Source organism: Tinamus guttatus, unplaced genomic scaffold (assembly GCF_059628265.1).
Source record: "Tinamus guttatus ecotype Peru unplaced genomic scaffold, ASM5962826v1 Tinamus_guttatus_pri_ptg000052l, whole genome shotgun sequence".
Lineage (NCBI taxonomy): Eukaryota > Metazoa > Chordata > Aves > Tinamiformes > Tinamidae > Tinamus > Tinamus guttatus.
Genome location: NW_028288586.1, coordinates 2,024,095 through 2,048,170, shown reverse-complemented (window position 1 = coordinate 2,048,170; position 24,076 = coordinate 2,024,095). Strand labels below are relative to the sequence as shown.

At 44.4% G+C, this 24,076-nt stretch overlaps 2 protein-coding genes across 4 annotated transcripts in view; one reads left to right on the top strand and one right to left on the bottom strand.

Annotated features, from left to right (window-relative positions):
- The window catches only part of SEL1L3 (SEL1L family member 3), a 28,169-nt gene extending 20,816 nt beyond the window's left edge, over positions 1-7,353 (bottom strand). The window contains exons 1-4 of one of the 2 annotated variants that reach the window (XM_088539938.1): positions 6,755-7,353; positions 5,483-5,609; positions 2,371-2,492; positions 1,447-1,562 (exon numbers count right to left, since the gene is read on the bottom strand). In XM_088539938.1, coding sequence (XP_088396064.1) covers positions 1,447-1,562; positions 2,371-2,492; positions 5,483-5,609; positions 6,755-7,253 — 864 coding nt within the window. In that variant the 5' untranslated portion in view covers positions 7,254-7,353. Of the gene's footprint in view, positions 1-1,446; positions 1,563-2,370; positions 2,493-5,482; positions 5,634-6,754 lie in introns of both variants that reach the window. The other variant, XM_088539939.1, reaches the window with a different exon arrangement.
- A 4,493-nt stretch (positions 7,354-11,846) lies between these two features.
- On the top strand, positions 11,847-23,520 carry SMIM20 (small integral membrane protein 20). Of its 2 annotated transcripts, none has more exons than XM_088539937.1 (3): positions 11,847-11,960; positions 13,677-13,733; positions 23,141-23,520. In XM_088539937.1, exons 1-3 carry the CDS (start codon positions 11,852-11,854, stop codon positions 23,161-23,163), a joined length of 189 nt encoding a protein of 62 aa, XP_088396063.1. In that variant the 5' UTR covers positions 11,847-11,851; the 3' UTR covers positions 23,164-23,520. The 2 variants fall into 2 exon arrangements, with proteins under 2 accessions (XP_088396063.1, XP_088396062.1); XM_088539936.1 differs by lacking the exon at positions 23,141-23,520 and adding an exon at positions 14,983-15,502.
- The last annotated feature ends 556 nt before the right edge of the window (positions 23,521-24,076 follow it).

The following is a 24,076-nucleotide window of genomic DNA, read 5'->3' as shown; positions in this document are numbered from 1 at the left end:
TTTAAGACACACAACTCAGAATTTTCTCTTCTCTTCTGTGTTGAGCATTGGCACTGATTTGTTCTGGCCAATAGTGAGAAAAGGAAAAGAGCAAAAATAGCACAGATGTTGCCTACTTCAGCTACGTAATTCCTGTGTTCAGGTACAAGACATTACTATTTTGCTGAAACTTTCACTGCTCCAAAGTGCAAAAGAGAGTTCTGCTTATATCAGCTTCCTCAAAAAGCAGTAGCTTACAAGAACGGTAGGTGAAACATTGAGGTTAAAATAATGCACCATAACTTTAAAACGTCTGGGTTGAACTCCTACGAGAGATGCAAAGAACAGTAGGTGAAACATTGAGGTTAAAATAATGCACCATAACTTTAAAACGTCTGGGTTGAACTCCTACGAGAGATGCATTAGGTAGATTTCCAATCGCAGAATGGTTGAAGATATTTGCATTCCTGAAAAAGAAACTAAGACCGGATTTTCAGACACGTTGGTGCTTTCAAAAGCATCCTGCAAAATTATTTGGTGTACCTGGGTACTTTTGGGAATCCATCTGCATCTTTAAATGCTCATAAGGTCTGACTCTCCATTCCCTGATGCCTCAGTTCTCAGCCTTCCCCAATTCATGCGCTTTGCCTAAGGACACGCTGCTCTAAATGTATATAGTGGCTGACAGGGAAATAAGAGCCTAAATGAGGAGATATTTGTGTACCTTTTGGGGATTTAATAACTTGCTCCAGAAAGAGATGACAATAAGATGGAACTGAACCACAGCCTCCTCTGTCCCAGGGAATGGCTCTAGGTATCAGAATATGTTTTAGTTTTGCTCTGCTTCCTCTTCTTTCCACGAATGTTGATTAAGCTCCTGGTGGCTGCCTTATTTCATCCACAAGTGCAAATTATTTAACTGTAGGTTTTTCCTCATACCTGAATAAATTCATTCTACCCTCTGACTGAAGAATATATTTTTTTTTAATTTAGTCTTACAAACAATCATCAAATTCCCAACAAGAAGGCACTAATATACCTTAGGTCAACATTGACAGCAGCAATTACATTTGCACCTGAAGCTGGGCATCAATCCATGTGCTCTTTTTCTCGTTCATATCTACCTGATTTTCTTGCAAGACAAGTCTGCTCTATGGAACTTTAGCTCTGTTTCACCGTTTACCTGTTTAAATAATAGGTGGGGTACAAAAGGAATGGCAGTAGTTCAGACTACACTGTTCTGTTTCAGCTTTATCTGTCTTCTACCTCAAACTTTCAATTTGTTACAGCTCTTCTGCTGATTAATTAGGAATTATTTTTATGATGCAAAAGGAAATAAACTCGATTATCTTCAAGGAGAAAGAAATTGAGAGAAAAAAAAAGGATAAATAAAAGGCAAAAGTAATTGCAATACAGAGTTGTTAAACAAATCTCAGTCTTATTCCATCAGACCAGTAGCATACATACCTGTCCGCCCTTAAAGGAGAGATCCAGTCGAAACCACTGTCTCAGGGGAAGGCTGAAGCTGGTTTTCACTGCGAGATCATCTCCTCTAACGAGGTGCATCTGAATATGGACATAACCTGAGAAGGAAACAACAAGGTGAAGAAAAAAAGGAAATAAAAGTCCACAGAAACACCGACATTAAGAATGGGTAGATCTGGGGACTCGCCAAGCAATTGATCCACTCAAAGAGAACCACAGGGAAACGTGCTGTATTTTCATTGAAGCAATACCAATAAAGGAAAAGGTATCACAGCCCTAGGCCAACTGAATTTAGTTTTTATTAATTATCTGGACCAGTAACACAACAGAGAAAACAGAAACAGTAAAAATAACAGAAAGGAGCAGATTAGTAGTGAAACTTTTGAAAGGGGAAAAAATTTAATGTCTTGTTAAATAACCAACTGCCTTTCAACCTGTTTTTGGATCAGGGAATTAGACAGCTTCCTGAACATCACACTATAGGAAAGAATTTGGACTTTTTGGACTTTCTCTGAGGCTATTCCAAATTTTCTTTAGGAAATTAAGAACTAGGCACAATATTACAATATTCATGAACACTGTCAAGATAAGACTGCTCAATTCCAGTGAATATTCCTGACCTACAAGATTCAGTCCACCCTCCTGCTGGCACAGATTGCTCTTGAATAACAAAACAGAAAAGCGATTACCCATTTCTAAAAATTAGCCAAGATTACATGCTTATGCAACCATTTTTCAGTGGTACTCTATTAATATAGTAGCTTCTTTCCTTTTCAGACATACTGGACAAAAAGAAGCATTTCACAAGTGATGAGTCTGATAATGCATTTTAAATGTTGCTCTTAGACATAGATCTATACGGATTACATTAGTCCCCATCAGAAGGCCTTTTACAATATCACTTACCTTCCTCATTTAGAAATACAGCAGGAGTACTATACATTTCTTTCGGATCAATAAAATAGAGTATCCCACACAAATCCATTTCACAGTAATGCACTAAATAGAGCCAGATTGAAACAGTGAACCTGTGTGAGGAAAGAGAAATAATCAGTCTGTTCCTGATCTCCTTTAGGTTTTAAAAACCTCTGTAATTTGAAAAGCATCCATTCCACTAACTCAGCAAGCCTCTTACCAACATGTAATCTTCAGGACAGGACACATCCTATACAGTAAAAATCTGCAGAACAAAAGTACCTAAGATCTGGGGATCTGTGACCTCCTTTTACCTGTGCACTTCTGTGGTACCAGCCCAAGAGGAGAGGAAGGGAGTGTGACCTGAATCAATGCCAGAATGGTGGACTGGAGCTCTGGCCAGATCCCACATCAACAGGGAACTGAAAAACCAACTATGATAACTGCGAGTTACCCTCACGCAATCAGACTCCAGGACAAAATCCTCAAATGGATGTTCTTGTAATGTCAAGGGTGGAAACCTGTGAAAACTAAGGTATCACTTCTCCACTAAATGCCAACAAGTGGAAATGTGCTCGGAAAAGGCAGTTAAAAATGAAACCAGCCTCTGGGTAGTAGAGATATGAACAGCTGCTGCAGAGTTAAAGGATACATAAAGGTGGAGCCTGTACAAACTCTTAAGTTGTGGTGAATAAAAACCAAACCAAATGCTATCTATAGGGCAAATTCTGTACAAAGCTGGAGTGATTTTACTGGCTTTAACCAAACCAAACACCAAACCAATGCTATCTATAGAGCAAATTCTATACAAAGCTGGAGTGATTTTAGTAGCTTTGAAGATGTTACAAAACAGATTTTCTGACGCACTAAAAGCAGAATTTAAACCACAGTACTTGATTTTAAGGAGTTCCTCTGTGCCAGCCTAGAACCGCTTCTAGTGCTGTTAACAGGAATGTGAGTGCTTACTTCTGTAACAGCAAAGTTAGGACAATACTGAATGCTTTTGAAAATCCTAACTCCAGTGGGCTATAACCAAAGTATTAAAATTACTATCATCTCCTGATAGAGAAGTTATCTTTCTTACTGACTTTTAGTGGGAATACAAAATACCAGTGACATCTCCTTCAAGTAAGAAAAGAATTTGTTTATAAGAGCTTGAGTTGGGTCAGCTTGCCTTGTTTCCCCTTCAGAAAAGTTACAAAACATACAGAACCGTGTGTTTTTACCTAAATGAAAACAATTAAGGTCTGAAAGCCTAACAGCTGTTTTCCACTTAAGAAAAATGTGAGCGTGGTGAACTTTTCCCTAATATAGTCAACACCTTCTATAGCTAACAATACCATATCCTTTGCAGGCAGCATGTGGGTGAGGTAGAAGGCTTTGTAAATCATGATCACTTGTAAATAGAGCATTATAATCTACAGGCAAACACTGTGCTTACAGAAATACTAATTATGTTTGTATATCACCCCTCCCCTCTTCCACCTTGGCAATACAACAAGATTAAACACTGTGGTATCCATTTAATCCTTGACTGCCAGTCTGAGTGCATGACTGTTCTGGACATATTTCTGTGGACAACGAGTTTGGGACAATTCTGACGGATTTTACATTTTCCAATGCTGCAGAAGGCTGTATAGAGCGTGAAAGACCTTGCACTAACCCTGCTGCAGAGCGTCCATGGGCACCTACCTCAAATGGCAGCCATCTGTCTCCAGTTTCATCACATTTAAGCTCATCTGCCACGTTAACTGACAAAGTAAAATCTGTATTGAAAAGCTTGAGAGGGATCTTTTTAGTCAACTAAATATCCAACTGAAGTCAAATAAGTAACATTGGTTTGATGCATCTGCTTCTGTCTGCCTTTTGGTGCAATGGGCAGCCGCCAATCACTCCGGACAGCTGACGGAAAAACCTGTGAGGAGGTTTGTGCTCTCCTTCCCCTGCTCCACGACAAGCTATCTGAGGCCGTCCACAGCCACCATGCACTGGCAACGCTCCATGCTAAGACTGCCTTAAGAGACAACCTTAAGACAAGAGGTAGGGAGCATGGAAAAAGCCGTATAAATTCATGCTATATATTCCCATCCAAACCTGCGGCACCTCCATGCCAAAAGCAGAACGCAACTGCACCAGTGTGCCAAAGGCAGCACAGTGTGTAACCTCTCCGACGGCCACTCGAGGAGGCAGGAGCTAAAAATTGCTCTGTACTTATGACTTCAGCGCACAGCTCAATGCTATTAGTTCCTAAGGAATCTGTTCTAGTTGGCACAGCTTTTTCAGCTCTCTTCTTGTTACTACAGGCCAAACACAAACCATCAGGCAGGCACGAGTTCCTGTGATCATTTCCTGCCTCTAATAACATTGCCAGGGGTAACTGCCTCTGCCGGAAGGGTGAAATTTGCCTATTTGCTCCTCTAAAGTTGCAAAATGTGACCGGAAAGTTACGGCAGTGTGGGAAAGGGGGAGAGAAGAAAGGTGATCCTGCCAGCACAATTCCTCCACCACTGAAGGGTGTGCAGGGCTAGGTGCTTTACTCTGTTTACTTGGGAATGATAGAAGGATGCAGTATAAGCTCAAGCTAGATAGCTTGTCTAAGCCGGGACCCTACCACTAAGGGCTTGCTGCTGCAAAATAAACTAGAGTTTATAAATAAACTGTATTTAAAGGGAAAACCTGCTCCATGCTGCCTGCCCTTGCAGGAAACCCCGTTCCTCAGTAAGTTTGCAAAGGTTGTTTGAAATGCAGAGCTCTCTGCAGCGCAGAAGGCCTCAGGCTAGGGAGCCATGAGCCCACGTGACTGCCAGCAGCAGTTTGACCACGACAGCACAAATAAACCAACTTAGCCTGCTAACAGCACTACCCAGCTGTGTCACACCTACCCCTGCTCTCCCTTGTGCAGCTCTGCACCAAGACGAGCATTGTTTTGAGTCTGAGCTTAACGCCTTCCAAAACTGAAGGAGAGCAGAACAAGCCCTAGATAGTTTCTTTCTGAGCCACTTCTCATATTAGTAATCTTTCTATTGGTGATGTGCAGCCTAAGTGCAGACAACAGCCTTTAATAGTTAATTGCAACCAGCCTCAGTAATTTGTGTATACTTACATTGGATAATCAATCTGATGTTGCCTGACTGTCTCAAGTTCTCTGTTTTCAAATCGTTCAAATTTCTTCACAATTCCTGTTTTCTCCCCGCTGGATGCATACATGAAGCTAAGAATCTGGACACCATCTGCAAAATGCAACCTTTCTTAATCTGCCAGAAAACAAATATTTACAAGCGCCTCTCCCATTAACAGCTCATGCTTGTACAGTCAAACACATGAATCACACGATAGATTAAAAATTAATGTAAACATCGAAAAGTCCTTTAGCACAGGTTCACTCGCTGTTTCTAAGTGCATTACAGTCTTAATAGGAATAATCTACAAAAAATAAAGTGTTATGGAGCACATTCCCAGCTGCTATTTAGAAGTAGGGACCGAATTATTCAAATCTAAAATACTTAGAGGAACAGGAAAGACATCTCCAAGGCCATGACATATCATCAGCTTTCCTAAAAAGAATAAGCAAATGGATATGAGATATTTTTAAAAATAACTCAAATAAAATGTTATTGCCTCCTACTTACTGTTATATTGTATGTTTTATCCATAATGTATTTAAATGATGTATATGATAATTTTTCACAGTGTTCACAGCATTCTTATTATATGGCTCCAGTAGATATTTTGGAAAGCCTCTGAAGGAAATAATTTCCTTGGTTCCCTGTTTGTCCTCACTGTATTTACATACCAATGTATTGAAACCAACTGACATAAATACCTTCAATGGATTTCCTAGGAGATAAATGTTAGAAAAAAAAATGTTTTGCTTCTAGGTTTGGCTTTGAATAGATAGTGAGAAGAAAAAGGGTTATCAGCAGATGTAAACCTAGAGACAAGCAGATAGAAAAAAAAAATCAGCAGAACTCTGGGAAAACCTGGAAAGCAGAATTGTGGGTTTCAGTAATTTCTGTGGTTGAATGATATAGAAGATAGACTTTATATTTATATGTAAAAATACTTAAACATAGAAATATGGCAGTAAATAAAGTATTTCTGCTAACCAGTAAGACATATAAAAAAATATTTTTATAGAAGTGCTAAAATTAATGTTTTGTGTAAGCAAATTGTAAATGATGTATTTCTTGTTCACTAGATGCTGGTTCTTTTTCCTTGTGATTTGTATGAAGTTGAAGAGAAATTAGAATTTCTGCCACCGAAGGAAGTCATTTGACATTATATTTGCTGCAGGTATGCCCTTTTTAGCAGCTTAAAGATGTTATTTGGGTACCATTAGTTCTCTTGGAGAAGAATAAAGTGACACTGCACATACCGCTTTCATGGGGGCACTGAGGTATCTTGTTTGCTTGGAGTGTCCACAGATAGTCAGCACCCCACTGAAGACAAACTTTGTGGTCTTTATAGGGACGTTTAAAAGGTGGGACTGTTTCTAAAAAAGTGTAATTCCTGGCGACTGCCCGCTGGTAGCTTTCATTCTGCTTGACATCGTAGCTGCTTCCCGACGCATGACTAATCCATGCGTAGAGTATCACACTGTGCACTATTATTGAGTTCCTGATGATATAATCATCTCTGTAAACCATGATGCTTGGAAATTTCAAACGGACTTGTCGCGTTCTACTAACATAAAGGCTCTTCTCGTCCTTCCATCTCCTTCTATATACAGACACACCAGTCCTGAACTCCGAGGAAGCTATTGCTTCCAGGTTGACAATGCAAGGCTGAGAACACAAATACTGAACTGAAACCTCAGAGTTGTTATGAACTTTCTTTTCTAAAATGTTTAAGTGAATGAAGTCCCCATGATCCATGTTTCGTCCAAACTGTGGAGTGACTGCTGTTGTCCGCAACGTCTCTTTCCCAAAGGCTGGCAAAAAATTCTGAGGGAGAAAAAGAAAAAGAAGTTGATCACAGAACTACGTTTATGCGATTACTAGCACATTCACAAATACTACAGAAAAGGGCATAAGCAAAAAGTTTATGTAGAGTGCTTGGGCTCCGAAATACAAAGATCCTTTCATGCTCCAAGTAGCTATGGGTCACTGAAGAGATGATGTCAAAGTTTTAATGGTAACAAGTAACCTATATCAAGTTTAAAGCTTTATATGCTTCTCTACACAAACTGTACTTATAGGGTGTATCCTTCTGCAAGCACAGTCAGGTTTTCTAAGATACTGACTTACACGTCACGTTATTTACGCATGTTCCCACAACCAGGCCTAAAGAACAACTACTAAAATGTATTAGCATTTATTCTTGCACTGCTGTTTAGTTCTTCCACATCCTCACGTTTCTACATATCTTGAAAAGAAAAACAAAAACTACCTTTGCTAGCTTTCATGCAGTTATCTGATGATAAGGCACTTAGCACCGGCTTCCTGGGAATGACTTCAGGTTTGCGAGGCACTAGGAGCTTCTTAACGGGAATGCCCTTATCCTGAATGTGCATTCCCAAGCCCGAGCCGCAAGGCCAGCAGACAGCAATTGCTCAGCTTCTGCTCTCTAGAGCCACGCATGTTAGAAAGTAGATTGAAAGAGTGCCTTGGCAGGGCTTTACTCAGGGATTATCCTCCACGATCAAGTTCTCGTCTGGAAAGCTCCCAGCCACTTCTGCTCCCGCAGCAGCAGGCTCGAGGCGCTGCCGGTGCTGCACAGCCACCGCCCCTGCGCTTCTCTCAGCTTCCCTGGCCTGCCTGAAACACCCAAGACTCTCACTTAATACTGCCAGGGAAGCTGATAGTCGACGTTATTTAAAACGTGAAGAACTGCCTGCAGTGACTTTTAATTTGGCCAAACTTTAACAAATTGGACGGAAATTTATCTTAGATATCTGGCTTGGATTGATTTGTGATTTTCACTGCAATTTGTGAAACATTTAAAAGTTTAAGTGAAATAGGCTGTAGACTTCTGACGGAAGTAAGATACTGTCTGAAGGACATGGCCTCTTCTGCTTTTTCTTCTTAAAAATTTGATCATGCTGCATGAGGCTTGTGCTGAAAAAAAAAAATAGTCAGGTAGCAAAAGTTCCAAAGCTATAAGTATTAGGAAAAGCCAGAAATAACTCTGCCTGTACAACCTCCTCCCTCCTACAGATGATGATTTTGCATTTAATGATATGATCAGGTGCTCTTCTTCCCCTGAAACTGCTACATCCTTGAACACTCAGGAGACCTCTATGTTGCAAGTGGAACATAGCAGTATATAGAGAAGACTATTTTTCCTAAGCTTGGCTTTACTTAGGGCATAAACTGGAAGACATAACCAAGTGAAGGAACTTTTAGGACAGAAAGCAAGATACCATTGCAGACAGCTGGATAAATTCAGAGAATGACTGCAGTGGATATCCCTAGATCTTTCTGAATTGTCACTTAAACCATTTTCCACAAAAACAATCAACTAAAGATTTTTATTTTCGTAGTGCCCAAAGAGAGACACAGGAGGCCAGATGTGCATGGATGCTGAGCATTGATAAACACATGTGTAATCACCAAAATGCACACTGCACATGACTGCAGGGTCAAGACCTAGCCCAAGTACCTGCAAAAGGCAGACTCTTTACAGTAATAGTCTTCCTCCATCTCTGCCTCATTTCTCATTCTGTAAAAGGGATTCTATAAAAAATAAATTAACTTTTCTGTCACTAATGGGAAAGCAGAGTAGAAACATCCGTTTGAATCTGACAAATTTTCCTGCAGGCAAGAGTTCAAATGATATCTATTAAGTGGAGCCAAGTGAGGACGACAAAAAGGAAAAGTTAGTAACGGGAGGCTGCTGCCCGCTGGGAAAATTACCACACCATGTAGTAACACACACAAAAAAGTGTGAAAATTATCAGACAACCTTAATTTTAATACCAATTCTAACACTTTTCAGGGCTGGACTGAAACTACAGGAGCTGGAAATCAGCAAAGACAACCTGGCTCTGGAAGGGTTCTTTAACTTAGATGCAGCAGCGTGTGCATGTGGTTCCTCCGTTTCCAGGCTGGCTCTGGCAGAAATTTTGCTGCTTTTTGCCCTGGGGATCTTGAAGCACTAAGCTGTGCAACCCAAAGCCAGTCCTGGGCAGAACAGGCTGCACCTTCCCAGAGCACAAGACGTGATGCACAGTGACTGCCTACAGGCAACTTCAGTTGTGTTGGTTGTACCAAACCAACACAGGTTTGGTGCCAGTTCTGTCAAAACAGCTTTGCTGGATCTGCCCCAAAATTGCTTCCTTGTACTCATTGGTGACAGATGCATTAATTGAGACATACGCTGCAGAACATGTTGTTCCACACCTAATAAAGCCTTTTGGAGACTCACATAGGAAGGAGCAGAGCGTGCAGACCCCCGAGTAGCTCCATGCAGATGCAGCAGCAGCTGAGAGGCAGCAAAATCACATGCGGCTCCTCCGCATACTGCGTAACACGTGTGTTACCAGAAAGCTCCTGCTCTCAGGAGCCCTAGCTCTTCCCTCGCCGTTACCTCAGATGATTAGGCATAATCCCTGAAAGCCAGGATGAAAGGATTACACAATGAGTGTGATCATGGAATCGAAATAAAAAGGGTTCTCCAACATAGTAAATGGAGCCCCTAACTCAGGCCAGCTCTGCTGGATTAAAAATGCTTCTGTAAGCATAACGGCTAGAGTTCAACAGGGAAGGTGAGGGGGTCTCGCTGTGCGGACAGCTTTAAGATGGACAACCTGACTGGTGGAGAAATCCATCAGCAGACAGATCAGCTCTGAACTTCACTGCCCAGCTCTGCTTCAGAAGGAGCCTCTCAGCTGGGAAGCTGCTCTCAGCAGCCTCCAGGCCCAAGCAGTGAGCGAGAAAGCACCTTTTCCGTAACCCTCTTTTAGCACAGACTATCTTGGATAACGTGGGGAGATTTTGTCTTCAGGAGCCTGACGGCTCCGTTTCCACTTCACCTCCTCCTCAAGGCAGAGACTCTGCTCTGCATCTCTCGTGGCTTGTTTCCAAACCATGCTCAGCAATGGACAGCTGTACAACCACACAGGTTTTATCTGGTACCACGAGCAGAGCGCAGGGCCGAGCCTGCCAGCTCTGCGGATGCTCACGGTGGACAGCAATCCCGTCCAGCTAACTTCACAGAGCACACAGCTGCTCCACCGTCTCTCAGAAGCATTAATCACATTATTTCTACAATGACACAAGCCATAGTTTTTTTCTTAAAATCTCCTGAATCTGAAGAGGTTTGTTCGAGTGCTATCACGGAGCGCTGGGAGAAAAATCACCTTTTCCAGCAATCGGTGGGAAAAGGGAAACTGAGAAACACACAAATCACCCGAGATCCTGCTCCCGGCGGGGCCCTCCCTGTGTTCGCCCTCCCGCGTGGGAAGGGCTGCGGGGCTGGCAGGCGGCGCGCACGGCGCACGGAGCCCGCCGCAGGGCTGCCCCGGGCCGGGAGAGCCGCTGCCCCGGGCCGCAGGTGCCGCCAACCCGCAGCGCCCCGCGCCCGAGTGCGGCGGCGGGGCAGGCCCGGGCGGCAGCGGGAGCCGAGGGCGGCGCAGGCCCCACTCACCGTGAGCAGCAGCAGCAGGAGGAGGCGGCGGGCGGCGGGGGGCTCGGCCGGGCGCCGCATGGTGCCGCGGCGGCGCTGCCCCGCACGGCCCCGCTCCGCACGGCTCGGCCCGGGGCGGCTCCGCACGGCTCGGCGCGGGCCCCGCGAGCCGGATGCGGCTTCCTGGAGGAGGGGCCGCCGCGGGCAGGGCCGGGCCGGGCCGGGCCGGGCGGGGCAGGGCCGCCTCCCCCGCCGCCGCGGCCCCTCAAGGCAGCAGCGTCCCGGGGAGCCGCAGGTGCCCCGTGAGGGCTCCGCGCGGCCCGCCCCGTGTCTCAGGCCGCCTCGGGCAGGGGACGCCCCACGGAAACGTGTCTCCCGCGTCACGCGGGGGGCCCCTTCCCTGCTCCCTCCGGCCGCCGGGCTCCGCGCTCGGCCCGCGTGGAGGGAGGGAGTCGCGGGCTTCGCAGGGCACCCGCGCCGGGGCTGTCCCCGTGAGAAGCCCCGGGAGGGCGTCGGCAGCGCCGGCTCGGGACGGGGCCTCGCACGCCCCGTCGCCCACGCACAGAGGCCACTCGCGTTGGGCGGTTGTGCGCGACAGCGCGCCCGGGCATCGGGGAGACAGCCCGCGAGGCGGCCCTGCTCCTGGCCAGCTCCTCCGTGGCTCCGGCGCCGCGGGCGCCCACGTCCTCCGAGCGGCCCTGGCCGCGGGGCTCGGACACTTGCACCCCCACCGCCCCGGGGACACTCGGGTGTACGAAGGAGCCTCCGCCGCCCCGCGGCAGCTCCGCCCCCGGCCGGGCCGCTGCCCCCGCCGCCTCCCCGCGGGGCGCTACGGCCCCGCGCCGCCAACGGCCGCCCACGTGACAGCGCCGCTTCCTGCTCGCGCCGGAAGCGGGCGCGAGCGGCCATGACGGCCGCGTCGCGCACCGCGCTCGTCTTCGGCGGCTTCGCGGCCCTCGTGGCCGCTGCCTTCTACCCCATCTATTTCCGGCCGCTGCTGCAGCCCGACGAGTACAGTGAGCGCGGGGCGCCGCGGGGAGGCCGCGGGGAGCCGCAACGCGCCGGGACTGGGCCCGGGCCGGGCCCTGCAGGAGCCCCCAAGGCGCTCCCGGCCGCTGCGGCGCGAAGGGGGCGGGAGGGTCCCGTTGCTCCGCGCGGGCCGTGCCGCGGGGCTCGCGGGAGCGAGCTCGGCGCGGGGCGAAGGGCTCCTGGCGAGGAGGAGAGCGCGAGGGTTAACGACCTTTCCGAGGGCCGTACTTACCCGAGGGGCTGCAGCGCCACGTCTGGGCCCAAGAAAAACCGATCTCGCAAGCAACCAGAGGTCTTTAAGGAAACTCTGAATCTGGAAGTTGCCCGCAATCATTTTTTCCCCTTCTGTGGCCCTGTTTAAGAAACCTTGTGTATGTTTGCTTGTGGCACGCTTCCTGCAAGCGGTACAAGTGTTGGGTCAGTATTAAGGAAATAATGGAATTAATGAATAAGCTTCCTCCTTTGCACTTCTGAGTTATATGACTGAGCCTACCAAGTTAGGTTCTTTCTTTTCTTTCTGATATGCTGGTCAGACTCTGCTTTGATGACACCTTTATTAATTTTTTGTGGTCTTCCCTTGACATTAGTGTAGCAGGAGTGCTGCTTAAGTCGTTGTTTCCATCCGCTGAGAACATGGGAAGTGGATGCATTAGTTCTCATCTTTGGTGTGCAAAGGTTGTAATTTTCAGAACTGTCTAGTGACAGCGAAGCTCCTGCTGAAGCTCAAACCTCCCATGGACTTCAGCGCTGGTCGAGTGCTCGGTATTTCCTTGTATTGGGAAGCTGGGTCTGCAGTCAGGCATCGGGACCAGCATCACAGAGCAACGCTGCAAAATGCAGGAATGGATTCTAGTTCAGGGGAGTGACACTGCATGTATGAGCTTGAAATACTTACTTGCTTTCATCTTGTATTTACTGTTCATCTTCCAAGCGGGGGACAGAAGCGGCGCAGTGGAGCAGTAGAGTTACCAGGACCGCCTGGTAACACTTGGAGCTTGTGCCAGAGTAGGATGCTCATGAGTTTTCCATTTAAAGTGAGCTTAGTTCCTGCTTTCCCCTGAGAATGTGTGAACTGTGTGTTTTGGGTTTTTTTTTATAAGACTTAGAAGTTCAGGGGGATAGGAAAAAGGCTAAGCCATCCCTGCTTTGATTTTGTGCTCCAAAGCACTACAATAGCAAAGCAATTAACAGGATATAGATTTGCCTGCTTGTGCTCTTGGAAGTGCTTGAGGCTTAAAACCTCAGTCAGATCCATTACATGGAAAATATTGCCCTTGGTATTTAATTTCAAAAGTTGCTGCCATGAAGTCTGCTTGTGATAGAATGTAACATCTTTCAGTGCCTGAAATTGGGGATCAGCACTTCTGAGGGGGAAAACAAACAAAACCAGAAAAACACTGAAAGTTTTATGTTGAACAGGAGTAATAGCTCCTAAAGGTACTAATCATTCCTTAAATTATGGTGTCAAGGAAGGTATTTTTCCTTTTTCTTTTCTTTTTATTTATTTATTTTTTAAAAGACCTACTCATTCCTCATTCCTTTAAGTTGGTTATCCTGCAGTTTGGTTATAATCTCCCCAAACAGACCTGCTCTGACCAGAACTTACAGGATATCATCCAGAACGAATATAATTTTCAATATCATTTTATTAAGTGCTATCTGGTACTTTCTTTTTATTTTATTCTTTCTGTTCTGTTTTCCAGAGAAAGAGCAGTTAATAAACCGAGCAGGAATTGTTCAAGAGAATATTCAGCCTCCAGGTACACTTGATTCATGTGTTTGTATTTATTTGTTTTCAGGTCTTTGTGAAGTAAGATCTGAGTACTTCTGTGGACTTAAAGAGTAGATTCAAGTAATATGTTAAATTTATTATGAAATCAAAATAGATTATCAAGAAAATGTTTACTTGAGCTAGTTCTTCTCTTAAAAATCCTGAATTTAACAAAGCCTTTCTTTAAATTAACTGACCAAATAAGTTGCACTAAATCTGATATCTCCATGCTTTATTAAACAGATATCAGATTCCACATTAGAAATTAATTTCTAAACCAGCTCAAAGTGATAGCAGTCATAAGTATTCTGAGAGCTGTCTATAACAAATATACATCCCTTTTGTGGAATACTGTTTTCAGCTCAGCTTAGACACTTTTTAGGAGCTGTAGCTCATAAGCCTCACAGAGGGAGAAGTCAGAAATCCAGGAAAATGTTGAATGCTAAGAGCTGCTGCTACTGGTTGAAGGGATAGAAAACCATACAAAGGGAATAAAAAAGCAAAGTACTGCGACAGACCATCCTTCATAGTTTGCTGTTTCATAGGTCATAGAAGTGGTATTAGGTATTCAAGGTTGGAGCCTCTCATTTATATGCATGTGGATGCTTACTCATATCCAAATATGTTAAAGGTTTTTTTTTTGTTTTCCTATTTTTAGGAAAAAAACAGCAGCAGCAGAGGAGAATCAAATGGGATCAATACCATGTCCTTCCTACACTTTTTAGCTAGGCTCTTAGTGCATGACTCGCAGTCCAAGCAAATGCTAAAGCACTGAAGAGATATAAGAAAAAAGTTACAAAATTCAAATGTGTTAAACCTGCCTTTTTAAATGAAATACTAACGAGGATGGACCTATCAGATTTATCTGAGATGTAGACACTTGATGACCAAGGCTCCCCAGTAGGAATTTTCATCACCAACTAAATTAAGATGAGAAAGTTTAGATCCAGTAATTGAAAGCAAAATCTGGACAAATTTAAATGTAAAATAAAATGCTGTTCTAGATGAGGATAATAACATTGAACCACCTTACTTATGGATGTGATGGATTTCCCATTATTTGAAGCATGAGATTTTCCTCCCAAAATATGTATGTAAGCTTAAACAGAGTTGTGTCCTGAGTACAGAAACTGTTAGAGAGGGTCCCTTTCTGCTTTGTGCACAAGGCTGGGCTAGCAGACCAAACTTGTATCAACAGGATAGTTCTGAACTGCTGGAATTTTGTGTTTGATTTGTAGGATTAAAAGTGTGGTCTGATCCATTTGGAAGAAAGTAAGTGTGGCTGCTGAGTGCGTTGCATGGAACCACCAAGGAAGGATGTCTGCAGTTGCTTCTCTGTATCCTGAAGTGTCTTGAAGCGTGGCCAGAGGAGAATGTGGCACATGAGGAGAAACAAATGCTGCTGGTTGGGATACCAGAGGGGAAAGAAGAAAAACCCTGTTTTGGCAGTGGATCTGGGGGCATAGTGCACTGACTGTAAGTGAGCTGAGTGATTCTTGGGTTTAGATTTGAAATCCTTGACAAGAGGAACGTGGAATTGCTTTAGTGGTTAATCTGTAAACATTTCTACAATAAATTATAAATAGAATAAATGATGCAGACCACTACAGTTTCCTCCCTGGTACAAGAATTACTTTGTGTGGTTTTATTATGAAAATGTAATAGAGTGATAGAAGTATATACTGAGAGAGGGTGGTGCAGAAAATACAACACAATGAGTGTAAATTTGTATATTAAAATTCACTCCTTTTAAACTAATGTGTGGGATTTTCTTTTCATTTTGCTGCTTGGTTTAGCATCAAATGTTGGGGTGGAGAAATAGACCCTTTACAGGCTGTGTTTTTAAAATTTTGGTTTTATTTTGAGATTAACGATCATTAGAAAAATTTAGCAGAAGACTGCCCCTGCTAGAAAGCTTTAACCTTAATTGGATGCCTTTGTAAACAATAGGATATGAATAAACTATTAAGTATAGATACAGTCTGTAATCTGATATTATCAGAGTATTAGTACAACATGTTCATTTAACTGGATTTTGCTCCCCCTTCTTCCTCACTTCTCACTTTAATGCTTAGCAGTTCATTATTGACAGCACCACCTTAAAGACCAGATGGTACATGGTAAGTTGTCCTCCCCAGAACTCCTCCATCATGTTAGTCAGAAAGTAAGAATTCTTGCTACTTTTGTAGCCTGCAGTACCGGTTATTTTACTAGCACATCAAGATTCAGGTGACTTTATAAATATTCATAATTTTCCATAATTATTAGTACTTTGGAAATATCAGTGTGACTAATGTGACTTTTGCAGAACTGATTTGGTCGTTTTGATCTGATCTTTTCCAGTTGTTTTACAAAAAGTTCTGGATAAAGCATTTAATAAAAATGTTTTCTAGGAATGTTTTTAAAAGTTAATAATCTATATTTTGTAGTGAGAATATTTATTTGACACACATTTATTTGAGATATATTTATTTGATATATTTATCTGAGATTTTATTTCGCGATCCTGTGTGGAGATAGCTGGACAAAAAGTAGGATTGCAGCCCCAGACTTTGAGAGCTAACTTTGATCTCTTCAGGGAGCTCCTTGGAGGAATCTCCTGGGCAAGGGTCCTAGAAGGAAAGGGGGTCCAGGAGAGTTGGCTAATATTCAAATACCGCTTCCTCCAAGCTCAGAATCGGTGCATTCCTATAGGAAAGAAGTTGAGCAAGCGGGGCAGGAGACTGGCGTGGATGGGCTAGGAGCTGTTGGGTAAACTTAATGAGAAAAAGAACATGTATGTAATGTGGAAGAAGAGCCAGGCCACATAGGAAGAATATAGGAACATTGTCAGACAATGCAGGAATGCGACGAGGAAGTCCAAGACCCATTTGGAATTAGAGTTAGTGAGAGATGTCAGAGGCAACAGGAAGGGCTACATCAGCAGCAAGAGGAAGACTAGGGAAAGTGTTAGTCTGCTGCTGAATAGGGAGGGTGCCTTGGTGGTGGAGGATGCAGAGAAGGCAGAGTACTAAATGCCTTCTTTACTTCTGTCTTTACTGCTAAGGCTAGTCCCCAGGGACTACAGAGCCTGGAGACAAGATAGAGAAGCAGGAGAGGAGGACTTTCTACTGGAGGAGGATTGGTTTAGGAATTATATAGGCAAACGGGATACCCATAAATCTATGGGCCCAGATGGGATGCACCCAAGAGTGCTGAGGGGACTCACGGGGGTTATTGCTCAGCCGCTGTCCATCATCTTTGAGAGGTCATGGAGGATGGGGGAGATATCGCGGGACTGGAAGAAACCAATGTCACTCCAGTCTTCAAAAAAGGCAAGAGGGAGGACCTGGGAATCATAGAATCATAGAATGCTTAAGGTTGGAAGGGACCTCTAGAGATCATCTAGTCCAACCCCTCTGCACACACAGGGTCACCTAGAGCACGTGGCACAGGACTGCATCCAGGCGGGTTTTGAAGATCTCCAGAGAAGGAGACTCCACAACCTCTCTGGGCAACCTGTTCCAGTGCTCTGTCACCCTCACTCTTAAGAATTTTTTCCTTAAGTTCCTGTGGAACTTTTGATGCTTTAGTTTCTAGCCGTTTCCTCTAGTTCTGGTGGTGGCCACCAGTGAAAAGAGGCCAGCACCATCATCCTCACTGCCTCCCTTGAGGTACTTATAGACACTGATCAGATCCCCTCTCAGCCTTCTCTTCTCCAGGCTGAACAGGCCCAGCTCCCTCAGCCTCTCCTCATAGGGCAGATGTTCCAGGCCCCTGATCATCCTCGTAGCCCTGTGCTGGACTCTCTCCAGCAGCTCCACATCCCTCTTGTACTGTGGAGCCCAGAACTGGACACAGTACTCCAGGTGTGGCCTCACTAGGGCTGAGTAGAGGGGCAGGATCACCTCCCTCGACCTGCTGGATACACTCTTCTCAATGCACCCCAGGATCCCATTGGCCTTCTTGGCCACAAAAGCACACTGCTGCCTCATGGTCAACTTGTCGTCCACCATGACGCCCAGGTCCCTCTCTGCAGAGCTGCTCTCCAGAAGGTCAGTCCCCAGCCTGTACTGGTGTCTGGGGTTATTCCTCCCCAGGTGCAGAACCTTGCGCTTGGCCTTGTTGAATTGCATGAGCTTTTTCACCACCCAGTTGTCCAGTCTGTCCAGATCCCTCTGGATGGCAGCGCAGCCCTCTGGGGTATCAGCTACTCCTCCCAGTTTTGTATCATCAGCAAACTTGCTGAGGGAGCACTCTGTGCCTTCATCCAGGTCATTGATGAATAAATTGAACAGGAAAACTGTTCAGGGAAACTATAGGCCAGTCAGCCTCACTTCCATCCCTGGAAAATTGATGGAGCAGGTCGTCCTAGGGAACATCTCTAGGCATGTCAAGGAAAAGAAGGTGATCAGGAGTAATCGGCATGGATTCACCAAGGGAAAGTTGTGTCTGATGAACCTGATAGCCTTCTACAATGAGGTGACCTCTGATGGACAATGGGAGGACAGTGGAGGTTGTCTACCTTGACTTTCGACACAGTCTCCCGTAACATCCTCATAAGTAAGCTCAGAAAGTGTGGGCTGGACGAATGGACAGTGAAGTGGATCGAGGACTGGCTGGATAGCAGAGCCCAGAGGGTGGTGATAAATGGGGCCGAGTCTGGTTGGAGGCCTGTGGCCAGTGGTGTCCTGCAAGGGTCAGTACTGGGCCCGGTGCTGTTCAACTTGTTCATCGATGGCTTGGGCAAGGGCACAGAGGGCACCCTCAGCAAGTTTGCAGATGACACCAAACTGGGAGGAGTGGCCGACACTTCTGACAGCTGTGCTGCCGTTCAGAGAGACCTAGACAGGATAGAGAGTTGGCCAGAGAGTAACCTCATGAGGTTCAACAAGGACAAGTGCAGGGCCCTCCACCTGGGAAGGAATAACCCCAGGGAACTCCAGTACAGACTAGGGGTTGACCTGCTGTAAAGCAGCTCCACAGAGAGGGATTTGGGAGTCCTGGTTGATAACAGGTTAACCATGAGGCAGCAATGTGCCCTCGTGGCCAAGAAGGCCAATGGGATCCTGGCCTGCATCAGGAGGAGCATTGCCAGCAGGTCGAGGGAGGTGATCCTGCCCCTCTGCTCAGCTCTCGTGAGGCCACATCTGGAGTATTGTGTGCAGATCTGGACTCCTCAGTACAAGAAGGACATTGAGCTTCTAGGGAGGGTCCAGCAGAGAGCCACGAAGATGATTAAGGGATTGAAACATCTATCTTATGAGGAAAGTCTAAGCGAGCTGGGCCTGTTTAGCCTGGAGAAGAGAAAGCTGAGAGGAGACTTGATCAACATGTTCAAGTACCTGAGGGGTGATTGTAGGGAGGATGGGGCCAGGCTGTTCTCTGTGGTGGCCAGTGACAGGACAAGGGTGTAATGGGTGTAAGTTGAAACATAGGAAGTTTAATCTTCATATGAGGAAGAACTTCTTTCTTGTGAGGGTGAGTCCTGGAACAGGCTGCCCAGAGAGGTTCTGGAGTCTCCTTCTCTGGAGATCTTCAAAACCTGCCTGGATGCCACCCTGTACCACGTGCTCTAGGTGTCCCTGCTGGAGCAGAGGGGTTGAACTAGATGGTCTCTAGAGGTCCCTTCCGACCTTAAGCATTCTGTGGTTCTGTGAGATGGAATATGAATGAAAAATGTAACTTAAGCTTTTGGAGGAATGGATTGCAGCCCTAAACCGCTTTTACATCCTAATATATATATGTATAAACACATACACATAAACCGCTTTTACATCCTAATATATATATATATATGTATAAACATATACACATATATATGTATAAAACTAAATTTGGGCCTGGAGATTAAACCCATTAGTTTTTAAATCACTAATACTTATGGCAGACAAGGGCATTTTGGTTTAGATGTAGCATGGTTGAAGTCTTATAGACTGTTGATGATAGAGAAAATGATGAAACACCAGATCTTCAGGAGGAATGAATATGGCAGAAACTACTAGCAAGTTTCCAGGTGATACAAATGGGGAAGAAAAATGGTATTCTTAAATATTTGCTGAATATTGCATTTGGTTTATTGAGATTTTTCCTGTGGGTAAACTGAGAAGGGTTTTTTTCCTTCTTTAATACCCAAACATGCTGAACACCCTCAACTGATGATTGCAAGTATTACTATAGATTTGCCCTCCCACGAAGAAACAGGCCACAGAAAAAGAAACAATTCTTGTGATTTGGCTGTTTCCTGCAACAAAATAAATCACATGTTTTCCCTTCTTGTCCTCTAGCAATAATTAACTACTCATTTTCTCAGAACTGTGAGCGCTCCTACTGACCTTCTTTGTGTTAATATGCAGACGCAGCAGTAAGTGGAGAGCTGCGTTGGCTTTTTTTATTGTGCCACACAGCCCAGACAGTGTGTTTGCTAGTGGAAGGCAATTATTTTCAAACTTCTGAGAAAGTGCTGCAAAAGCTATACTGTTAATGTGTGGGCAATGCAGGACTGGAGGGCAAAAAACAAAGTGCAGGTTAAAGCCTAAGTCACTCTCATTTTCACCTGTCAGCCTCTGATCCTAGGTGTGCTCCTGCACAGTGCAGACTGTGTGAGCCTTGCAAGAGAAACAGTGCAGTGTTAAGGCACTCTCTTGGAAATTAGGACACTTGTGGTCAGTTCCCTGTTCCACCACACTTTTTCTGGCAGTGGGTAAGTAATTTAGCCTTTGAGATTCAGTTCCCTGTCTGTAAAATGGGAATAATGGTACTCCCCTTCCTTGGAAGGCATAGTGAGAATAAATACAACTGCTAGAGGAAGATCTTTTGTAAGTTGGGAACAGAGCTTAAACTATAAATCCGCCGAGAGCAGAGAGGGTAATTGCTTACCTGCTTTGTTCCTCGGTTGGCCATTCTGAAAAGGAGCTGGCAGTCATGTTGCTTGCACAGATTGTGGACTGCATTCATGTCTTTGAGACCTGCTGCCCCCAAAAATCAAGCAACAGAGCCGTAGTCTTTTATTATTTGTTAAACTCACATTGCTTGTTCCATCCCTCATGACTTCCTTCAGGCAGTGTTCTTTTGGATCACAGCAACCCCTGCCCTTTGCTTCTGTTCCTTGACACCGTTTTCTGTGTGATTTCCCCTTCTCTTAGAGTGTGTCTGGTGGGAGTGCAGCTTGGGCAGCCTTCCAGCTTTCAGCTCAGTAAGTCTGCAGTGTTCAGAAAGGAGCTAACTGCCTCGGGGTTTTAACTCAGAACGAGTTCTGTGCCACTATGGCAATACTATCAGAGCTCAAATATGAATGGGTCCAAAAGAAGACTATTTCTTTGTCATATATGCGCTCTTACTCTTTCTTCCATGCTTCCATGCCTTTCCAGTAGTGTAATCAGCAGTGAAATGGTTAATGATGAGCCTAGTATCCAGCTTCCCGGAGCCCCTCTGCAAGGAGGGATTTGGATTTTTTTTTTTTTTCATTTTATGGAAAATATTTTTGGTTCTTGTCTTCTGTAATAGCACGTCCTTCCTTCTGTCCTTCACCTACGAAAAAAAAGTAACTGTAAGTCTCGCAAGGGAGCTACAAGTACTGAACAGGGGAAGCTGGGTCATAGTTAAAAGAGGCAAGGAAGAACTGGAGATATTGCAGGAAAAAGAGCGTCCTGCAGCTCTGGAGGGGCTCCCAGTTTTGGAGGTAGATTGGCAAGTGTGGAGAGGGGAAAAGTGCCTCCTTTGCTATGAACCTTTCTCTGTGATCCAGTACAGGGAATACCAGCAATACCAACCAGGGTAGTGGAGGAAGGTATTCCCATTGCTTCAGCAGAAATTCCTGTAGGAGGAGTCCCTCCCAGCCACCCTTTCACTCAGACCCGTGTGGTTCAGGCACAGTTTAAGAATATATTTACTCTCTTCACCCTGGATGAAAAGAAGTCACTGTGGATATTAATCAGTAGCATTTGAGCCCCTTAGGGTGCTCGGAGCCAGATCTTCTCCCCACCTACAGGTAAGATAAAGGTTCATGTAAGAGCTCCAACTAATGCTCAGTATTACAGCCTGAATGCTACCGCTAGCCTGGAAACTGGTAATCTCCGCAGGAGAATCTTCATTACCTGCTTTCAGCCCTCCATTCCTCTGGTCCTCCTCACAGTCATCCTGTGAGCAGCTAACACAGGCTTGTCAGATATCCCATATAACAAGGAATTTCTCATAGGTCAATCCCAAATCCCAGACCCCATATTAAAAGCATATGAGATATTACTTTGCCCACTATTCTGTGTTTTTGTATGGATGGAGTGATTTTGTGGCCTTTGTTGACTGTGCCCTACCTGCCTCTCAGCACTACTAGCTGAAAAAGCCTGTAAAGAACCAGGCAGGACCTAAGCAAGGCATCCCCGTCTGTGAAGTCTGGTAATCCTATTAGCCTGTCACAGACTTCCTCTTAGTGGTTTTCAGCTAACAAACTTTGGGTTCATGGTAAAAACTCTTATTATTTTCCTCCGTACACACTTTGTACAGTTAATTTTTGTCCCAAAGCTATCATTCCAACTATTCCAAGTGTTTTGTACCCCCAAGTTGTTGAAACAGAACATTTCATTAGTATATTTGTACTTCTTGTACCACTTACATGAAATTTGTCCCAGGACAGTTTTTTGAGGAGGGCCCTACTAAGATCCCTCCAGACCAATATTCCCTTTTTGTCATTTCCCCTTCAGCTAACTCAATTCCTGGCTTACAGTCTTGATTAGTCACTTCCCATATGATATCATTGCAAATGCTTTACTGAAGTCCACATAAACTATATCTCCTGATTTCCTGTCACATTGGCAAACCTCTTACATTATTAAATAGCCAAATTAATATTCTGACATGTTCTATTTTTGTAATTTTTATTAACATTTCCCCTTTATTCACTGCTTACTGTAAATCTTGTATGCTCTTTGGGTAAGAATACTGGCTAGGAAGAATTTTCCAAGAGAGTCATAGGATAACCTGGACATTCCACATGTTATTTTTTGGTCTGGATGTATCACAATGCATCCAAAACAAAGAGCTAGAATTATTAGAGAGCTATCTAAATACTGTGATAATTACCGACTCTTCCAATTTGAACAGAAAGGAGACATTTGCTGCTATTGCTTAATTTCCAAAAGCTCAGATTTTTTTATTCATTCTATTTCTGAGTCATTGATTATTAGCTAAAAAGAATTAGGCCTAGCTAATAGAAAACTACCATCAATATAGCTCAAGAACACAAAGCTGGTTTTTCTTAGCCATAAAAACTATCACTCATCAAGCCCTCAGAAGGGGATGGCAGTTAGCAGACCTTATTGACAAAATGTGGTTATTTAAGTGAATCATTATTTCCACGTTCATTGGCAAAATTGTTCAGAGGATTACAAAAGGATTTACATCTGGTTCTGGTTTGCACAGGTCATCAGATATGTATTGCTTAGAGAGGTGCTTGACAAGGCAGACAGGATGCCCAGATAATGATCACCTTGAAGAACATAAGTTTTTTTCTGCTTCAGTCCTTTGGAATCCAGAAGAAGTATACGTAATGGTACAAATGTAATGTTTGGGCCTATTGTTTAAGTGGAAATATGCTTTGATGATGCTTTGTGACTTGTTGATGAACTGTCATATCCTTTGAGATCTAGTATGTGATCTGTATCATCTGTTGGATCTTAGAAATTCTGAAGATGAATTACTCTATCCAATTTCTTGTCCTACTTAGAGCCACCCAGCTCACCCCACCCTTTTCCATGAATCTTCTTGTGATGCTGTGCTGTATGTGGAGTTCTCATGCCCTCTAAGTCTCAGAAGAGAGAAAGGTGTTTCATTCCTGTAATTTTTGTCCTTTCAAAACAAAACAAACTTGCTTTGTATTGAAAACATCATGGATGTTTAAGATCAGGTTCAAGCTAGCAGCTCCAGGCTCTAATTGCAACCCCAAATCCGTAGGAGATTTCTCATCTCTAGGCTACTTTTGTTATCTAATTTTGTAGGTAGACATCTCCAATACTAGAGGTGGCCTTGCTATGTGGTCGTTTGTAGTACAGAAATGCTTGATCATGATCGTCATTTAGTTCTGGAGACACATTTGGGATTACACTGCCTAGGAAATTGCCTTGTGGAGTAAGTATTTACCATAGGTATGAGGCTCTTTACAACTTAATCCCTTCATGATTCAGTAATTTTGCCTCCTCTGCAGATTTTGAGATAGAACAAGGGAAGCTCTTGTATTTCCTGCTTAGAGTACAGGGGCACTCCTTCACTCATGGCTCGTTTGTCCTGGGGTACAGAAAATCCCAAACTGGATTTTCAGATCCCAAATTTCTGAAAATATCTGCTGACATTTTTAAGTCT